This window comes from Heterodontus francisci, chromosome 7, assembly GCF_036365525.1.
Source record: "Heterodontus francisci isolate sHetFra1 chromosome 7, sHetFra1.hap1, whole genome shotgun sequence".
NCBI classification, from domain to species: domain Eukaryota; kingdom Metazoa; phylum Chordata; class Chondrichthyes; order Heterodontiformes; family Heterodontidae; genus Heterodontus; species Heterodontus francisci.
The window spans coordinates 101,846,038-101,867,127 of record NC_090377.1 but is presented as its reverse complement, the minus strand read 5'-3'; the positions used below and the strand labels follow the sequence as shown (position 1 = coordinate 101,867,127).

At 42.8% G+C, this 21,090-nt stretch overlaps 1 protein-coding gene across 2 annotated transcripts in view; it reads right to left on the bottom strand.

The window, feature by feature from the left end:
- Positions 1-1,959: 1,959 nt before the first annotated feature.
- Positions 1,960-21,090, bottom strand: part of LOC137371756 (nmrA-like family domain-containing protein 1) — an 80,216-nt gene continuing 61,085 nt past the window's right edge. For both annotated transcript variants that reach the window (XM_068034604.1, XM_068034605.1), the window contains exons 3-5: positions 14,963-15,209; positions 13,653-13,843; positions 1,960-2,204 (exon numbers count right to left, since the gene is read on the bottom strand). In XM_068034604.1, the coding sequence (XP_067890705.1) occupies positions 2,025-2,204; positions 13,653-13,843; positions 14,963-15,209 (618 nt within the window). In that variant the 3' untranslated portion in view covers positions 1,960-2,024. The remainder of the gene's footprint in view (positions 2,205-13,652; positions 13,844-14,962; positions 15,210-21,090) is intronic.

Below are 21,090 nucleotides of genomic sequence, written 5' to 3'. Positions count from 1 at the left end.
TGTGCCTTTCATATCCTCATGGAATGAGGTGATGATACTTAGTAGCTTTGGTGGACATCTGATCTTTGCTAGTAGCTTGAACAGACCACGTCTGCTGACGAGGTCAAAGGCTTTGGTGAGATCTATGAAAGCAACGTAAAGAGGCATCTGTTCTTCGCGGCATTTCTCCTGTAGCTGGCAAAGGGAGAACAGCATGTCAATGGTGGAGCTCTCTGCTAGAAAGCCACACTATGCCTCAGGGTAGACACACTCAGCCAGCTTCTGGAGCCTGTTTAAGACGACTCGAGCGAAGACGTTCCCCCCTATGCTGAGCAGGGAGATTCCACGGTAGTTATTGCAGTCACCGCGGTCATCCTTGTTCTTGTAGAGGGTGATGATATTGGCATTGCGCATGTCCTGTGATACTGCTCCCTCATCCCAGCACAGGCAAAGCAGTTCATGGAGTGCTGAGAGTACAGCAGGCTTGGCACTCTTGATTATTTCAGGGGTAATGCCGTCCTTCCCAGGGGCTTTTCCACTGGCTAGAGAATCAATATTGAACAGATATCACACTGAGAATAATCCTTAACTGATATCACACTGAGAATAATGCTTGTCTGCTATCACACTGAGAATAATCCTCAACTGATATCACACTGAGACTAATCTTTAACTGATATCACACTGAGAATAATGCTTGTCTGATATCACACTGAAAATAATCCTCAACTGATATCACACTGAGACTAATCTTTAACTGATATCACACTGAGAATAATTCTTAACTGATATCACACTGAGAATAATGTTTGTCTGATATCACACTGAGAATAATCCTCAACTGATATCACACTGAGAATCATCCTTAACTGATATCACACTGAGAATAATGTTTGTCTGATATCACACTGAGAATAATCCTCAACTGATATCACACTGTGACTAATCTTTAACTGATATCACACAGAATAATTCTTAACTGATATCACACTGAGAATAATCCTAAACTGATATCACACTGAGAATAATCCTCAACTTATATCACACTGAGAATCATCCTTAACTGATATCACACTGAGAATAATGTTTGTCTGATATCACACTGAGAATAATCCTCAACTGATATCACACTGTGACTAATCTTTAACTGATATCACACAGAATAATTCTTAACTGATATCACACTGAGAATAATCCTAAACTGATATCACACTGAGAATAATCCTAAACTGATATCACACTGAGAATAATCCTCAACTGATATCACACTGAGAATCATCCTTAACTGATATCACACTGAGAATAATGTTTGTCTGATATCACACTGAGAATAATCCTCAACTGATATCACACTGTGACTAATCTTTAACTGATATCACACTGAGAATAATGTTTGTCTGATATCACACTGAGAATAATCCTCAACTGATATCACACTGTGACTAATCTTTAACTGATATCACACAGAATAATTCTTAACTGATATCACACTGAGAATAATCCTCAACTGATATCACACTGTGACTAATCTTTAACTGATATCACACAGAATAATTCTTAACTGATATCACACTGAGAATAATCGTAAACTGATATCACACCGAGAATAATGTTTAACTGATATCGCACTGAGAATGATGCTTGTCTGATATCACACTGAAAATATTGATCGTTTGATATCACACTGAGAATAATCTTTAACTGATATCACACTGAGAATCATGCTTGTCTGATTTCACACTGAAAATAATCCTCAACTGATAGCACACCAAGAATAATGTTTAACTGATATCACACTGAGAATGATGCTTGTCTGATATCACACTGAAAATAATCCTAAACTGATATCACACTGAGAAGTATCCTCAACTGATATCACACTGAGAATAATGAAACACTGATACTATACAGAGAATTAACCTTGTCTGATACTAAACGGAGAATAATGCTTGTCTGATACTGGAGTGAATCAGCTGTCAGTTGTTTTAACCAAGATGTTTATTTAAATTGTATTTATCCACATTCAAAAAGATATTATTTGACGTTCAGTCTTTCATGAAGGCATTCTTGTTTATTGACATCCATTCCTCAAAGGATTGTGCCTTAGGATTTAACATTAATGTTACATCTTTGTTGCGATGAGGTTGTTTCATATAAAACTGAAACATTTTGGCAAGTGCTTGCACTCCTGGAAAATTCTGTTTCTCAAAATCCTTGGTTGATATCTGAAATAATAATGGAAATTTGTTATCTCTGTTCAAAATCGCACATGTATTCCCATTCAAGAAATGCTGTGCTGTATTTACAACTGATGTTAAATTAATACTGCACAATCCTGGATCTGAGCATTAATAAGACCAAGAATCTTTTGCTAAAGGAAAAAAAAACTGCATTTAGAAACAGGCCAAAATCAAGACTGAGTTTTTATATAAACAATTACATTTAAGTCAATTTTGTTTTAGAAAAATCAATCAATGCTTTAATGTCCCGTGATTCACGACGATCATATAAAGCAGCTCTTCAGGTCTTCTTGGTGACACAGGCACCCCAGTTACATATCAGATGTGTTGATAAAATACAGCATTGTACCTGAAGGAGGACTGCATCAAACTACAATTGTACACAATCGAGGTCTGGGTTACACAACAGAGCAATCAGCAGTTATTTGAATCAAGCTACTTACATTATTGTGGTTCAAATGACACAACTTCTCATTGTTTTGAAGGAGCTCAGGTTGCACAGATAAAGGCCACAAAATTGGAGAGGGCCCGAAAATGGGCAGCAAACTTTGTGCTCTCTGCTAATTTAAATGATTCTCAGCATGCAGCCAATGCTAAGCACACTGTTGAATGGCTGCACACCTAAGCAAGGGGTACAAAATCCTGAGAGGCTAGCACGAGTTAAAGGTAACCTTCACTATTTAAAGCCGACTGCACTCCTTAAATCATTCTACATCTGATTCCGACCTGAGAATGACTCAAGAATGTCACAACATGTCAGAGATTGGGCTCCAAGATTTTCTTAGAGGTCTTTGTGCAGGAGGTGGAGATGTCATCTATCCATAGGGGGGCAGGAGGCCCTCCAGACAAACTTTGTAAAGGCAGTGGACCAAATAACCGCAGCCGTCAAGGGTTTAGCCTTGAGGATCTGGATGCTGCAAGAAATTCAATGACCTCACACAAGTGGTCAAGTGGATGGATCTTCAGATAGCATATACCACCAACTGAACAACTACAGCCTCACACACTGCTCAATGCACCATGCCCCATCACTCACCTACCAACAATCTCTGTCAATCACAATTCACATCTAGTATTCATAGTTTCACCTCACCCTCATACACCTAGCACTGCTGCATGCCTCGCATCCACGTCTCACTCTCTGCCAGCCATTCAATCAATCATGACAATGACTTCACTCAAACACATTACACCGCACTTCATTGACACACTTCCCTCTCTGTTGCAGGACAAGGCTTCACATAACCAGAGGGAACAGCACCTAAGTCAGCAGGATGGAATATCCTTAGTCCAATAGAATAGACAATGGAAACCATCATTGGAGCGGCCATAACTGAGGCTGTGGCCAGCAGTGGAGTTGACGCCTATATCCTAATATCTAATCCTCCTTTTCTCATCCCACTTAATCAACAATCTCTTCCAGTTTAAAGCTGCAGATGGTGTAAGCATGCACCTACTGCTTTCCCCCCCTCACCACAACCCTAACCATGTGCCTTTCTCATTTCAGATACCCAAGAACTGCAACCTGGCCAGGCAAGAGATGGAAGAGAAGGAAAACAATGATAATAAAGAAACACCATCACTCGCTCTCAAACTTGCAGCCACCAGCTCAGATACTGACACTATGCATACTTTCGAGGATAGCTCGCAGGCGGGATCTGCAAGTGGCGACACACCGGGCACAAGTAGCCTGCAGCCAGGGCAGGGCACAAGGACAGCATACATACCAGCTCATCGCAGGATGAGTTGCACATGAGTTCTGGTGCAGAGGACTCAGATGAGGACTTTGATTGGGTTGTCCACACAAGAAGGGTAATGAGCATGCACAATGAAATGCTTGGTGGATTGGCAGGCCTGTCAGAAAGCTGCAGTCAATGTCAAAGAGCATGGAGGAATCAGGTACCAACTTGGCATAGGGCCTTGTGCAGAGCTTGGAGCCCATACTTTCCAGCATTAGCACACCTGCATGATGCAGCAACCTCATGGCCGATGTCTCGGCTTCCATTACAGCACAAGTAGAAACTACCCAATGGCTTGGTGCTGCAGGGGAAGCTCAGACTGAAGCCATGCAAGGTCAGCTTGCTGCCACGCAAGTTTAGACTGCTGCCATCATAGGTGCGGACACCAATGTTCAAAGGGCTTATAGGGTGTCACAGCAGTCCAGCAATTTGTCCTCCGACACATTACCAGGATTGCTGAGATGACATAAGGACATCTGCATTGAAGACACCTGACACACTGCTCCTCACTGAGGCTGAGGTAAGAAAAATGCTCCTTGAACACCCTGGGAGGATATGGTCTCCTGCTGAGAGCACTCCTCCTCCTCCCTCTGCCAGCAGCTCGTCTTGTCCTGTATCGCAACTGCTCATTCTCCTGTCATGCTGCAGTCCAACGAGGATGCATACTACTGCACCCATATCTGGGAGCAATGGGTTTTTGCAGAATCCTTGAAGTCAGGACAAAGCCCTGCAGCATGTGCTGTACCACTCCCTGTGGACCTCAGTAACTTTAAACAGCTCTGAAAACCACCAGATGCTTCTACAATCGCAGTAGGAACAACCAGAAATCAATCAGCAATTAACTTGAAAGTTGTTGATGATCCCTTTAAATAGCACTGGTGGCAGGTCCTTTCTGCTGCTGAACACATGTTCAGCAATGCAAGATTAAGAGGTGCTAGGATCCAATGTGGCAGCGCTGGTGTCAAAACAGCATTACATGCTGATTGACGTCACAATCTGCCTACTCTGCCTACTTTCAGCAGATGCTCTCCGCTCACACAATAACGCTCTCACTAAAATGGTGTCAGGCACAGTTAGCACCAGAAATGTGCATGTGCGCTACTGCCACCATTTTGGAGGCAAAACAGCACTCATAACAGCGGAAAACCAGGTACTAAGGAGGCGAATTTCATGGTCAAAGTGCCTTCTGGGACTCTTTGCCATATGGTGATACACAGAAGTGGTATAGAGATACTGTCAATAGTTCACAGAACCATAGACAAATTACGGCACAGAAGGAGGCCATTCAGCCCATCATGTCCGTGTTGGCCAAAAAACTAGTCGTCCAATCTAATTCCACCTTCCAGCACCTGGTCCATAGCCTTACAGGTTACAGCACTTCAGGTGCCTGTCCAGGTAGCTGCTTTTGTATTAACAGGATTACAGCTTCAGATGTGACAGAGGCTGGATTAATCAATACCCCATTTACCTTACAGGGCTGTTTCCAACACGAAGCATGCTGTTAGAGGAGCACTGCAGTGCAAAGGGTAGCAATGTCATCAGAACCAGTGAAACTCTACATGGGAGGTAGTTCTATTTTCTGCTTTCAGAAAAAAGACCTGCATTTATGGCCTCAAGACATCCCAAAGTGCTTTACAGCCATGAAGTACATTTGAAGTGTAGTTGCTGTTGTGATGTAGGAAATGTGGCAGCTAATTTGCACACAGCAAGTTTCCACAAACAGTAATGTGAAAATGACCAGACTGTTATTGTTATGTTGATTGAGCGACAGCTATTGGCCAGGAGATCAGGAATAACTTCCCTGATCATTGAAATAGTGCCATCGGACCTTTTACATCCACCTGAGAAGGCAGACAGAGCCTCGGTTTAACGTCTCATCCAAAAGACAGCCCCTCTGACAGTGCAGCACTCTCTCAGCACTGCACAAGAGTGTCAGCCTAGATTTCTGTGCTTAACTCTCTGGAGTAGGACTTCAACCCACAGCCTTCTTCTTCAGAGGCAAGCGTGTTGCCAACTGAGCCACAGCTGACAGTAGCAACCTGTCATTAGCAGCAATGGTAAATTAACTCTGGACAGGCAGACAATGCAGTTTTCACATTGCTGGCCTTGATACAGGGCGTTTATGTTCTAAAACATTTCACTTAAGAAGTGGTAGCATGTAAGTTGACGTCCACAATTCCTCACAAAAATCCTAGCCCTGCCAGAAGCAAGAAATATGTGGATAGTGAGTGCTGGGTGTTTCTCCTAGGGAGCAAGGGTCAGTCAATATAGTCCAGCAGGGACAGTGGGGGTTAAATTCAATAGCACACGAAAAGAGGCGTGGGATCGCGATGCACGATTAATCCGTGCCCATTGATTGCAATGCAGGCAGCACAGCAACTTTGTGCTGCCTGCTCATTTCAACAGTTTCAGTATCCAGCCAACACTAACCACACTGTTGATTGACTGCATGCATCAGCGAAGGGCTAATACTGTGAGTGGTCAGCACCACATAAAGCTAGCCTGCACTGCTTAAAGGGGAGGTGCACTGAGACAGGAGTAGGAAGTGACTCTGAACTGGGAAACATGGGAGAGAGCAGGCTCCAAGGTTTTCAGATGACTGCACTAGAGGCCTTGGTGGAAGAGGTGGTAAGGAAGAGGGATGTCCTGTATCTGCGGGGGGCCAGGAGGCCCTCCGAGCACACACTCTGAAGGCAGTCAGTCATGGAGGTCAATGCCAGGAGTCAAGCCCAGAGGAGCTGGCGACAGTGCCGCAAGAAGTTCAATAACCTCACACAAGTGTTCAAGGTCATTTATGTATCTTCAAATGTCATATCCTACCATCTGTGAGCTGTAAACAAAAAATTGGAAAAATGTAGATCTAGATCTGCTTTCAAACTTGGCTTCAAATTTCTGGATCTCTTTCAACATCAAGAAGATACTATTGCGCGGGACTACATTGGTTATACTGCAAGACCCAACTTCTGTCTCTGATTTGCTGCTCTTTTGTGATATTTAAAATAACTTTGATCAGTTTACTACCCTTCCCACCACTGCTGTGATTTAGAGACTTCAATCTTCTGCTGAGTCTGTGACTAGCCACTGGTTATACTGGTTTTTCCACTTCAGCCTGTTCCTGGCCAGAAAATCACTTGCCTGCGCTGAGTTCACTCCTAAGCAACCTACAGTCATCTCAGATTGACCACCTGAGGGCGTAGTAGCTGGAGGGTTCAGGGGATGGAGGTGGTAACCTGGAGGCGGGAAGCAGTGACCTGAAACTGCTCCCTTCACACACCTGGAGGACAAGATCACACCTATGTTTGTGACAATCTGGGCCTTGCTGATCAGTGTCTTCAACATTAACAACAACATCATCAAGAGCTTATGGCTAAGTGAGTAAACCCAACCAGATGGAGTAGAGTCCCATTAGGAGGTGGTGTTTCCCTCAAGTTAGCACCTTCCGGCAACTCCTGTATCCAAATAGACCCCGACATAGGCTTAGTCTTTCCTCTAGACACCAGCCTACGAGGTCAAGAGGGGACTGCAGATGCTAGGCAAGTCTGCACCTCCTAACACCATGTCTAGGCTATGCAGCAAACACAGAAAGGTAACCATTTGGCTTGGAAACTGGATTGTGAGGACCATGTACCCTGGAATGAACAACAACCCACACTTCACAGCAAGTGTACGCAAGACAGCCCTGACTGACCATAAGCTACACAAGCCTGGTGTCGGCATTGCCGCTCTGCAAGAAACCAGATTAGCTGACATAGGCTCTATTCGAGAGGCTAATTACACCTTCCACTGGCATGGAAAGAGTGCTGAAGACTGCCATGAGCATGGTGTGGGTTTCGCAATGAGCAACTGGCTGACACAGTCAACTGAGCCACAAGTAGCAACCTCGGAGCACCTAACCTCCCTGCAGTTACCATCCAATGGAGGCGCAGTCAACATCATTTGGGTCTATGCACCAACTCTGAATGCCAGCATCTCAGAGAAAGAGTATTTCTATGACTCCCTAGGTGATATACTGAGGAACATCCCAAATGCCGAGAGGCTATACATCCTGGGTGACTTCAACGCATGTGTTGGGGCAGACAGTGACTCGTGGCCAATGTGCCTCGGTCATCATGCAGTGGACAAGATCAACGATGATGGAAAACACCTTCTTGACCAATGTGCCTTGAATGAATTCTGCATCACCTACACCTTCTTCGAGGGCAGACATCACTACAAAGTATCATGACATCCCCAAGGTCTAGACTTTGGCACCAACTAGACCTAGTTATCACAAGGAGGCAGGATGTTCCCACTGCTCTTCACACCCGCACCTACCACAGAATAGATTGCGACACTGACCACTTGCTCATCAGCAGCAGAGTGAAGGTGAACCCCTGATAGTTGCACAGCTCCAAACACGACAGACTGCCACATATCAACATCCCTTGCATAAGCAATAATGTCAAATACCAGCAATTCGCACTGTTGCTAAAACGTTTGCTACCCACCAAAGCCTCAACAGGAAGCACCAATGCAAGCATTGATGAAGCTTGGAAGTCACTGAGCTCAATCATCTATGAAGCAGCAGAAAACTTTAAGAAATGACAATCTAGGACAAAATTAACAGTCACTTGGACTTTAACTAGCTTCATAGAAAGTTTAAGGCACAGAAAGAGATCATTTGGCTCATCGTGTCTATGCCAGCTGAAAAACGATCCACCTATTCTAATCCCTCCTTCCAGCATTTGGTCTGTAGCCCTGTAGCTTTTGGCACTTGATGTGCATATCCAAACTCCTTTTGAATGAGTTGAGGGTCTCTGCCTCAACTACCCTTTCAGGAAGTGAGTTCCAGACCATCACCATCCTCTGGGTGAAAAAGTTTTTCCTCATCTCCCCTCTAATTTTTCTACCAATCACGATAAATCTATGCCCCCTCGTCACTGACCTCTCTGCTAAAGTGAATAGACTCTATCCTCACCTCCACTCTATCCAGGCCCCTCAAAATTTTGTACATTCCAATCAGATCTCCCCTCAGCCTTCTCTATTCCAAGGAGAATAACCCTATCCAAGCCTATCCAATCTTTCCTCATAGCTGCATTTTTCCACTACTGGCAACATCCCCGTAAATCTCCTCTGTACCCTCTCCAATGAAATTACATCTTTTCTGTAATGAGGTGACCAGAACTGCACACAGTACTCAAGTTGTGGTCTAACCAATGAGATATACAGTTCCAGCATAACCTCCCTGCTCTTGTATTCTATACCTTGGCTAATAAAGGAAAGGATTCCATATGCCTTCTTAACCACCTTATCGACCTGTCCTGCTGCCTTCAGGGTTCTGTGGACATTCACTCCACGGTCCCTTACTTCCTCTACACTTCTTAGTATTTTCCCATTAATCGTGTATTCCTTTGCCTTGTTTGACCTCCCCAAATGCATCACCTCACACTTCTCCAGGTTGAATTCCATTTGCCACTTTTCTGTCCATCTGACCAGACCATCAACATCTTCCTGCAGCCTACAGCTATCCTCCTCGCTATCCACCACACGGCCAATCTTTGTATCATCCGCAAACGTTTTGATCATGCCCCTGACATTTATGTCCAAATTATTAATATAAACCACAAAAAGCAGGGGACCCAGTATTGAGCCCTGTGGAACACCACTGGAAACAGCCCTCCAGTCGCTAAAACAGCTGTTAACAATTACCCTCGTTTCCTGCCACTGAGCCAATTTTGTATCCACCTTGCTGGATTTCCCTGGATCCCTTGGGATTTTATTTTTTTAACCAGTCTGCCATGTGGGACCTTGTCAAAAGCCTTGCTAAAATCCATGTAGACCACATCAACTGCACTACCCTCATCTATCTTCCTTGTTACTTCTTCAAAAAATTCCATCAAGTTGGTCAAACAAGATCTTCCCTTAACAAATCCATGCTGACTAAGCTTGATTAACCTGTGCCTTTCTAAGTGACAATTTATCCTGTCTCTCAGAATAGATTGCAATAATTTGCCCACTACTGAGGTTAGACTGACTGGGCTGTAATTATTCAGTCTATCCTTCGCTCCCTTTTTAAACAGATGTACAACGTTAGCAATTCTCCAATCTTCCAGCACCACAGCCTTATCCAGTGAGGACTGGAAAATGATGGTCAGACCCTCTGCTATTTCCTCTCTTGCTTCTTTTAACAGCTTGATTGAGTTTATTGAAGAGGTAACAGAGAGGATTGCTGAGGATAATGTGGTTAATGTGATGTACATGGATTTCCAAAAGGAATTTGATAAAGTACCACATAATTTGCTTGCCAGCAAAGTTGAAGCCCATGGAATAAAAATGATAGCGGCAGCATGGACGTGAAGTTGGCTGAGTCACGGGAAACAGAGTAGTGGTGAATGGTTCTTTTTGGGACTGGAAGAAGGTAATCAAGGGTTTGGTACAAGGACCACTGCTTTTCTTGATATATATTCATTGCCTAGGCTTGAGTGTACAGCGCACAATTTCAAATGAACTGTGAGGAAGATAGTGAAAGACTTCAAGAGGACATAGGCAGGCTGGTGGAATGGGCGGTCATGTGGCCGATGAAATTTATTGCAGAGGAGTGTATGGTGATACATTTGGTAGGGAAAATGAGGAGAGGCAATATAAAGGGTGCAATTCTAAACAGGGTGCAGGATAGACGTACACAAATCATTCTGCCAGGGCAGGTTGAGAAAGTGATTAAAAAGGTATAAGGGATTCTGGGCTTTATAAATAGAGGCATAGAGTACAAAGCAAACAAGTTATGAATAAACCTTTATAAAACACTGGTTCAGCCTCAACTGGAGTACTGTGTCCAATTCTGGGCACCGCACTTGAGGATGGATGTGAAGGCTTTGGGAGAGGTTGCAGAGAAGATTTTCAAGAATGGTTCCAGGGATGAGGGACTTCAGTTATGTGGACAGAATGGAGAAGCTGCTGTTATTCTGTTTAAAGAGAAGGTTGAGAGGAAATTTGAGAGAGGTGTTCAAAATTGTGATGGGTCTAGACAGAGTAGATAGAGAGAAACTATTCCAATTGGCGGAAAGGTCAAGAACCAGAAGACACCGATTTAAGGTGATTCGCAAAAGGAGCAACGGCAACATGAGGAACAACGTTCTTAAGCAGTGAGTGGTTTTGATCTGGAATGCACTGCCTGAGAGAGTGGTGGAGGCAGTTTCAATCATGGCTTTCAAAAGGGAATTGGATAAGCACCTGATCAGAAAAAATTTGCAGGACTACAGGGAAAGGGCAGGGGAGTGGACTAGCTGAGCTGCCCTTGCAGAGAGGCAACGGGCTGCATGGCCTCCTTCTTTGCTGTAATTGTGCTATGATTCTCGGAAGCATGCAGCTTAGCTCGGATTGCAGGCTTCCCCAAGATGCAGTGTCACACTGACAGCACATACATCGTTTTGCAAGTGCCACAAGTCCCATACTGAAACGGAAAGGGCTTCCACTCCCTCAATGTCCAGCTAGTACGTGGTCATAGGCAGCCAATCATGAAGATCATTGCCCAGTATCCTGGCAGCAGTGAGGGGTGACCTAATAGAGGTCTTTAAAATTATGAAAGGTTTTGGATAGAGTAGACACAGAGTGTGTATCCACTTTTGGGGACGAGCAAAACTAGAGGCCATCAATATAAAATAGTCACCAAGAAATTAAGTAGGGAAATCAGAAGAAACGACGTCATCAGAGGAATGGTGAGAACATGGTGAAAATTGCTTCATGAATGATCTTCCCTTTATCATAATGTCAGGAGTGGTGCTGCTCACTGGCGACTATACACTAATCAGCTCCATTCAGAACTCCTCAGACAATGAATCAGCCCATGCCATCCTACTGGATAATGTCTAGGCTTGGGCTGACAAGTGGCAGGTATCATTCGCACCAGACAAGTGTCAGGTCATGACCATTTCAACGAACAGCAAGTCCATCTCCCTTTGATCTTCAATGACATCACCATCGCCAAGTATTAACACCATGGCTACAAACGCAGGGCAGAAGCTGGATACTTTGTGACAAGTAGCTCACTTCCTGACCTCTCAGTGCCTATCCATTATCTACAAGATTCAAGTCAGGAGTATGGTGGAATACTCAACACTTGCCTGGATAGTACAGCCACAACAACGTTCAAGAAACCTGACACCATCCAAAACAGAGCAAGTTCACTTGATTAGTGCCCTACCTCTAAACCCAGCTGTACAGAACTTTGGTTAGGCCACACTTAGAATATTGCGTGCAATTCTGGTCGCCACACTACCAGAAGGACGTGGAGGCTTTGGAGAGGGTACAGAAGAGGTTTACCAGGATGTTGCCTGGTCTGGAGGGCTTTAGCTATGAGGAGAGGTTGGATAAACTTGGATTGTTTTCACTGTAACAACGGAGGTGGAGGGGTGACATGATAGAGGTTTACAAAGTTATGAGCGGCATGGACAGAGTGGATAGTCAGAAACTTTTTCCCAGGGTGGAAGAGACAGTTACTAGGGTACATAAGTTTAAGGTGAGAGGGGCAAAGTTTAGAGGGGATGTGCGAGGCAAGTTCTTTACACAGAGGGTGGTGAGTGCCTGGAACTTGCTGCCGGGGGAGGTGGTGGAAGCAGGTACCATAGAGACGTTTAAGAGGCATCTTGATGAATACATGAATAGGATGGGAATAGAGGGATACGGACCCCGGAAGTGCAGAAGGTTTTAGTTTAGGCAGGCATCAAGATCGGCGCAGGCTTGGAGGGCCGAATGGCCTGTTCCTGTGCTGTACTGTCCTTTGTTCTACATTTACCCCCTCTATTACTGGTGCACTAAGGCTGCAGTATGCACGATCTACAGGATGAATTGCAGCAACTCACCAAGGTTACTTCAACAGAACATCTCTGCCCCATAACTTCTACCACTATAAAGGACAAGAGCAGCAGTGTCATGGGAACACCAACACTTCTAAGTTCCCCTCAAAGTCACACACAATCATGACTTGGAGATATATATCGCCATTTCTCCATTGTCATTGGACGAATACCCTAGTTTTCCCTAGTGGTTAGTGCAAGGCGAAGGTTTAGCACCAACTTCTCCATAAATGATGGATAATAAATGAGGCATTGCCAGCATCATCCCATCCTGAGAGCAAAAAAATAATCCAATCCTGTTACAACGTTAAACATCACCAAGAAATTTTCTCTTAAAATAAACAAATTTACTTCTGACCTTGAACGCTGGTGTTTGTCTATGTAATAAGTGTCCAGTCTCTTGGTGCTCATGGGCCACAAAATACATACAATGCAGTTCAGGGCCACATAGAAAGTTTAAAAGAATTTGTAAGGTAATGGGGAAAGAGCAGAGCAGGGGAGTGGGACCAGTTAAATAGCTCTTTCAAAGAGCTGGCACAGGCATGATAGGCTGAATGGCCTCCTTCTGTGCTGTAGGATTCTGTGATTCTATGTTCCTTTAATTTGCTTATAATTCAAGGTTCCAACAGATTTTGGTGTTCTGAATTAGGATTTATACACCAGAGGCTAAAAATAGCTCTTTCTAAATTGTCAGGCCACACCATTCAAATCCGACAAACCAACAAAACAAATACAGGTAAAATCAGAACTGAGTTGTCTGTGTCTCAACAATCACGTGACCAATGGGCTGCAGTTTGAGCATTCTGATGTAGATGCTCCTTTTTACTATTGATCAATTAGTTTAGAAAGATTTTTTTACCAACCTTAGAGTCTCTGATTGTTTTCCCAGTGTGCCGGGACATAATTGCAGCATACTCCTCAATTGTAAGCTTGTCAGTGCTGAGGCCTATCTCTTTCCCAATATACTTCTCAGGGCTTTTCAAGATGGCCAGTACAACTCCACCCAAGTCTTTGACTGACATCCCATCCATTGGAACTCCTCCCATAGGAATGTCTAGAAAATGATTATTCAATCACTTGGATAGATAGCAACATAAGATTTGGCAACAGACAAGTTGACAACAGATATATTCAATGATTTCACAGTTCTAATATAAAATCTAACAACACCTAAAGGACTACTGTCATTTGTCTACTTTTCAACTATTCCCTGCAATGTGTTAAAAGTGTTCAGCAGGATTTAAATCAGACATTTTTTAAAATATTAGCAGAAATTGAAAGAAAGAACCAGCAAATACAACTAATCAATTAGTAAAAGTCCTTCTATAAGGAATAAACTCTCACTTTGCTATAATATTTACTCTTATTCAGCACTATTACAGTGAGACCTTGTTTCAAACTTGACTATCAAGGCTTGGTAAAGTGAAATACTAGTGTCTGCTCTACTTGTTGCTCAATAACTCCATTTCACAGATAGTTATCTTTATCTTGTTTCTATTGACAACTGCAGTTTTGTTCAATATGGATTCTCAATACATCTGAACTGAAAGAATGGAATCAGCATTAATATAAATCAGCATAATCAAAATAAAACAGAAAATCTCTGACCTGAAGTTCACATTCGAAAGTCAGAAGAATCATCGCCTAAATTTACATTGTGTAGCTCAAAGATAAGGGCACCACAGGTCAGGGATGTGTTTGGTTAAATCCCCAGCCTGTACTAAGTTACCTGATTTCAGCCAGGGCAGTAGCTGGGATTCTAAAATTGGCTTTAGTACCCTTTGCTAGGGATAGGAAAAACTAGCCCGGGTTTCAGCTCCTGATTGCTCTCTAACATCTCCAGAAGGAATGCATGCAAGTGTGGATGCTTGGTGAGAACAGGACTGGCTGGGCCGTCATGCCCTCCATAATTGAATGGACTGTCAACATTCATTGCCTACACTTGCACATAAAGAACACCATGTAGGTGAGGTACTGGAGAGCTTTTGGCTCTCATGGACCATATCCCAAAAAGAATCTGTGGCTTTAGGATTGGAAAAGGAAAACTGAAGAAAAGAGAGCAGTAAACTGTACTTCAAATTCTCTTTAATATCCTGAGAAATAGAGAGTATTTACTGATAATACCAACCATACAGTTGTTGCAAAAAACATTTTAGGCTTGCCAATAACTTACCTAAAACATAATAGCCTTTGCCTGATTTAACAGGTTTAAACACATCAAGGAAATTTTCAAAGTAGTCAGGCATTCTTACACTTGTCATGGGAGCACCAAGTTCCTTGAAGTAATCTTCTATCTCTCCCTTCCCATCAAAATGTGGCACATCTAGCTTTTCATTGGTCAGCTTTTTTACATTCTCAAGTCCGCTGAATACAATGTGCTTCACGCCAAGGTGGCTGGAAATGTCAGCTACTGTTTTACCCTGATAAAGAAAAGGAGCAAAACATTACTTTAAGTATTAGTAGTCCATAAAGCAAAATCATTTGTAAAGCTCCTTCAATGGTCCAGTAAGTCAATGGCACAGGACAGTCCCAGATTCCATCCCTGGTTTGTGCAGAATAAGCTGATCTCAGTTGTCTTGATGGTTGGATCTGGGACAGAGGGAAAAAATATTAAACACAGTTCCCACTCCTGGTTGCTTTCCAGTTGTCAATCTGGAAGTGGGTACCAGGTGAAGTCAGGATCAGATTTAGATGCAACATCTTCCAGGGTCAAGTAACCTGCTGATATCCATAGCCCTGTGGTCCCTCCAGTGAAGAACTGCTACTTGACTGAGTGACCTCACTATATAGAACTGTACTCTGATATGACTCAGCACCTTCAAGAAAGGTCACAGAGAACTGAGAAGGAAGAATTATTCATATAAAGAAGATTCAAAGTAATCTGTGCAACTTCATAAATTAAAAATAATTAACAAATCATACACTGAATATCTTTATGATAACATGTGCTGTGTAAGAAAGGCCCAAGCGTGGCACAGGCTAAGCCCAAGTCCAAGCAGGCAGTCACATTAGTCCAACGCAGAGGAGATGGCATGGAGACTACAAAGAAATGGTCTGCAGGACAAAATAAGCAACACACAATCACTAAGAACACTTAAACCAGTCATTAGAGTTGTAGAGCTGTCAACAACAATACCTTATCATCTCTGGAAACATCATTCAATAATTTTGCTCACAAAATTCTCCCTTAATAATTCTTCTTCAAAATGTTATCTAGCTACCTCTATATGTAATAAATTACATTTACCGTGTAGTACGTTCCCAATTTCAGATGTGCCACATGGGGTAACAGCAGAACATATGCCAAGGATTTTCATATAGAGAGTGAGACAGATAATCAGACACGAAGGGCTGCATTTTACCAGCTCGCCGCCGATCTCGTGAGCTTCAAAGATGGCAGGGCGCATGCGTGGGATTTGCTCTGCGGAGCCGCCGCGATATTATATGCGGCGGCTCATTTACATGGAGGGGGTGGGCAATTCGTCCCTGGCAATGGCGTCCGGCAACACTGCGGGGCACTGGTGCCATTTTTAAAGGGCTTAGAGCCCTTCCTGAGAGTTCAAATTTTTAAAGAAACAGTGAATTTTAAAGTATTAACAATACTTAGAAAAATCTTTCCAGCCCCTCTCCCAACCACCACCACCCCCCCCGCAATAGCTTTACATATCATTCCTGCCCTCTTCCCCCCGCAAAAATACTTAACTTGAGTATCTGACCTTACCCCACCCCCCCCCCCCCCCCACCCCCCATCCCCAGCAAAGTTCAGAAACCTTTACCCCTTCCAATCACCCCCTTAACCAATCAGGTAAGTTTTTTCCCGCTTCCCCACCCCATCCCCCCCCACAGTGAAATACTTACCTCCTCCCCCCTCCCCACCAGTGTCCCGCATCAGATCTCCGGTTGGAGATCGGACGGTGCCAGCCACCGACCGTAATATCGGAGCAGGACGAGGTGAGTAATTATTCTTTCATTTACATCTCTTAGCATATTTAAATGGATGTCCCATCACCGAGTGGCAGGGTGGCCGTCAAGAGGCCTCGCTGCTGCTGGTAACATGGGGTGGGGCCTTCCCGACATCGAGGCCCGTGGCCAGCCTCTCCCAGAGGTATTTTCCGGGACCCCACCACGACCTCCGATGTCGTGGGGCCGGTACAATTCAGCCCTATAATTCATCCCAAACCTCCTGGCAGTTATCTGGTTTCTACCCCTTTGGAATTCCCTCCCTAAACCTCTCTGCCCCTCCAACTCCCTCTCCTCTGAAAAACCTTTTCAAAATCCTTATCTTCAACCAGTTGCCCCTCCTACCCTTTCCCTTCTTGGCTCAGCAGTTATTTTCTTAATGCTGAACTGTAAAGTGTCTTGGTGCATTCTTTGCATTAAAGCCATTATACTGATGCATATTGTTCTCACTTTTGAAGAGTGGCACTGGTACCCTTCATTGGAAACGGCCCGAGATTAAGCTTCAAGCCTTCCCTCTCAACTATGGAACAACGCTTGGTAAAATCTGAAGGTAACAAATGTGTGTAGGTGAAAAATAAAAATGTGACAAATAGATTTCACTACATAATGTAGAATAAGATTTAAAATACTATTGTGCAGAGAAGAAAGAAACATATTTTTGGATTCTAATTCTATTTTTATAATATTCAGACTTAGCAAAGCATTTTTGTTACAAATGGTAAACACGTTTATGTGTGCATATCAAAATCTACTGTGGTATTTCAGTAGACTAAGGGTGAAATCTAAACTAAATCAATACAACAGTGTGATGCAGCCATAGATACTGCCTACTTCTAGGGCATTTAGTCAAAGGATGATGGTCAAACATCTTTCCGCAACAACAGAATTAAAACTAAGTGAACAAAGTTTTGACAATCTCAGTGTTGCTGATCTGTGCAGTTCTAGTTCCTGAGTTCTAGTATGGAGCAGGTTTAGTGCTGATTCCTTTGATGACCTAGACCTTGGTGTACAGGGCATAATTTCAAAGTTTTCAGATGATACGAAACTTGGAAGCATTGTGAACAGTGAGGAGGATAGTGCAGATCTTTAAAAGGACATAGACAAGTTGGTGGAATGGGCAGACAAGTGGCAGATGAAGTTCAATGCAGAGAACTGTGAAGTGATTCATTTTAGTGAGATGAACATGGAGAGACAATATAGAATAAAGGGTACAATTCTAAACGGGGTGCAGGAGCAGAGGGACCTGGGTGTATATGAGCAAAAGTCATTGAAGGTGGCAGGACAGGTTAAGAGAGTGGTCAATAAAGCATACAGTATCCTGGGCTTTATTAATAGGGACATAGAGTACAAGAGCAAGGAAGTTATAAGACACTAGTTCAGCCTCAGCTGGAGTACTGCGTCCAGTTCTTGGCGCCGCACTTTAGGAAAGACGTAAAGGCATTGGAGAGAGTACAAAAAAGATTCACGAGAATGAATTTCAGTTGTGAAGATAGGCTGGAGAAGTTAGGACTGTTTTCCTTGGAGAAGAGAAGGCTGAGAGGTGATTTGTTAGAGGAATTCAAAATCATGAGGGGTCTGGACAGAGTAGATGGAGAAAAACTGTTCCCACTCGTGAAAGGATTGAGAACGAGAGGGCACAGATTTAAAGTATTTGGTAAGAGAAGCAAAAGTGACATGAGGAAAAACTTTTTCACACAGCAAGTGGTTAAGGTCTAGAATGAGCTGCCTGAGAATGTGGTGGAGGCAGGTTCAATTGAAGCATTCAAAAGGGAATTAGACAGTTATATGAAAAGGAAGAATGTGCAGAGTTATGGGGAGAAGACAGGGGAATGGAACTGAGGGAATTGCTCTTTCGGAGAGCCAGTGTGGACACAATGGGCTGAATGGCCTCCTTCTGCACTATAATGATTCTGTGATGCTAGTGTTCATATGGACTTGCAAATATTACCATTCCATCTCTATTTGCACCAAATCAATACAGAACAATGCTTTTTTTTCTTCTATACTTTGGTAACAGCATATATTCACAGTGTACAGCGTACATTATTTAGTATATACCATGGATTATCTTGTTTGGATAAGATAGTATGCACAGTGGGTGCTTTGTGAAAAATATTTTCCCCAAAATAGCTGTAATAACCCAGCTCTAATTGAAATCAATGCCTCATGATACCCATCCAACTATGAGAAACATAATGGTAGGTTCCCATTAAGACACCCTGAGCAAACTACATGGTCCTGGCCAGATAATGCCAAAATCTCGAAGATCCTTGCGAACAGTTGATATGGTAAAGTGACTAAAAGTGAGGAGCACAAGTGACCAGTCAGCAAATGTTAAGCTACCTCGACAGGGCATGAAACCTTGCAGCTGTTTACTGACCTCACAAGTAGACCTGCTACAACAATTATATTGAAACCCCTGAGAGTGCTGACTTCATGCCGCAAAGCTTATATTACCTATCTGTTGCTGGAAGTAGATCCATAGCCTACAACTCCAGGATGTATAATTCTTGTGTTCAGCAATGGAGCTATAAGTATAGTGAAGGATAGTGCAAGCTGGGGAATACCCTGCATTGTAACACATGCACGAGTGACTGCAGTCCAAACAGATGTGGATGAAAAATAGATACAAATGCACAAAGATCCTTCATTTACCTAATTAATCCCCACCATTGTGTGTGTGTCTGTCTCGGGTCAAATCTTCTTCCCATTTTGTAACCTCAAACCTCTAACAAAAAAGCCTTTTAGGTTGCAATTTAAACATTTTTGTTGCCCTATAGATTTGGATGGGAGGAGACCTGAATCGATTTGTTGGATAAGGGTGAGCCATATCTCTCACTAATGGTACTCAGGTCTCAGAAATGTAGCTGAGAATGACAAGGCACTTGACAAAATGACAAGGTTTGCTAGAAATTCCAAGAACAAATACAAAGTTCTATTATATCAAACAAAATCATAGTTGGCCCCCCATATCTGTCTTCTTAAAAAACAAATAAGTGTTAATTGTTAAAAATAAATGTCTTATGAGAATAAAAGGCTTTTAGAATCTCTACAGAAGCAATTAGAATTAAGAATGCAAATTAGAGGCATACCTCACAAAGAGAGAGATGCTTGTTAATTTTGTAGAGTAAAAAACGGAACAAAATTTAATTCCCTGTGAAGTATTTCAAATCCAAACTGGAGATGTTCAATGTAGGTGATGCTTTCATACTCTCATTGCATTGTGCACAATGTGAACTCCTACACAGCATTCTGTAGTGAGCAGATATATGTTGCATGTACGTGAGCGGGTGGAGAAGGAAACTGCCTTGAAATTGGTACAAAGATTTAGTCTAGGAAGTGGGGACATATACTCACTCTAAACAAAGGTGAGATCTTTGTCTCCTGTTTAAAAAGATTTTCGATGGCTAACATACTGCCATGTAAAGTAGTTTAAAAGACCTTGTGTTAAAATGCCAAAGTTTGAGACTGTACAATTAGTAGTATTTAGTGCAGCAATCAATTTATTTTCTGATCATTTATTCCTTCTATGGTCTCTAATGATGGCAGTTTTCCTCTTTCTGTTGAACATCAGTTAGGACATCATCAAGATTTGGAACTAAGTAAAAGAATCATGTCTGCTTGTCTGTAATTTTAGATACTATTTAATCTCAATCACTCTTTCTGAGATGTTCTTTACACGCGATAACGGTAAACTCTGATCTCAGCTGTGTGGCCGTAGGTGTAATATGTGTGGCCACAACATCCCTGGACTAAGATGCAGAAATATGACCCATGGTTCTGGCTTCTGATCGCTGTCCGGCGACTGTTGTTTGAGCTGTAATTTGTCACCATTAGATGAGGGCAGTATTATGATTTCCCTCCCCATCATTAAATAACCTACCAATGCTAAATAGGATCCTACATTAACTTCAGCCCACTTTGGTGTGGTACTGAAAGAACCATAGCCCAGCTGTAAACAGCACCTTTAGGAAAAGCAGGAAGAAAATTGGGGGTTACAGTGTGGGGCATGCAACACCATGTTATGTAGCCACTTATTTAGTATTAATCAAAATTATCTGAAGTATACAAAATTTGGTGGAAAGGTCAAAATAATCTACAGTCAAGCAGAAAAGTTACTATTTGAGAATGTACATACGAGTCATTTGCAAACAAGTTGATGGTGATTTTCGCATTCTCTTGAGAGATTCGTATTCAGTTTCCATTTTTTGCACTTTGAAACAATTAGAAAAAATGTACAAACTCTACACTTGAGGAGTGAGAATGCAGCACAGTTTGCTACTTGTCCATTCTTTGGCAGATCCCATTTTGTGGTCAGCAGTGTAAGGTTACATTCCATCA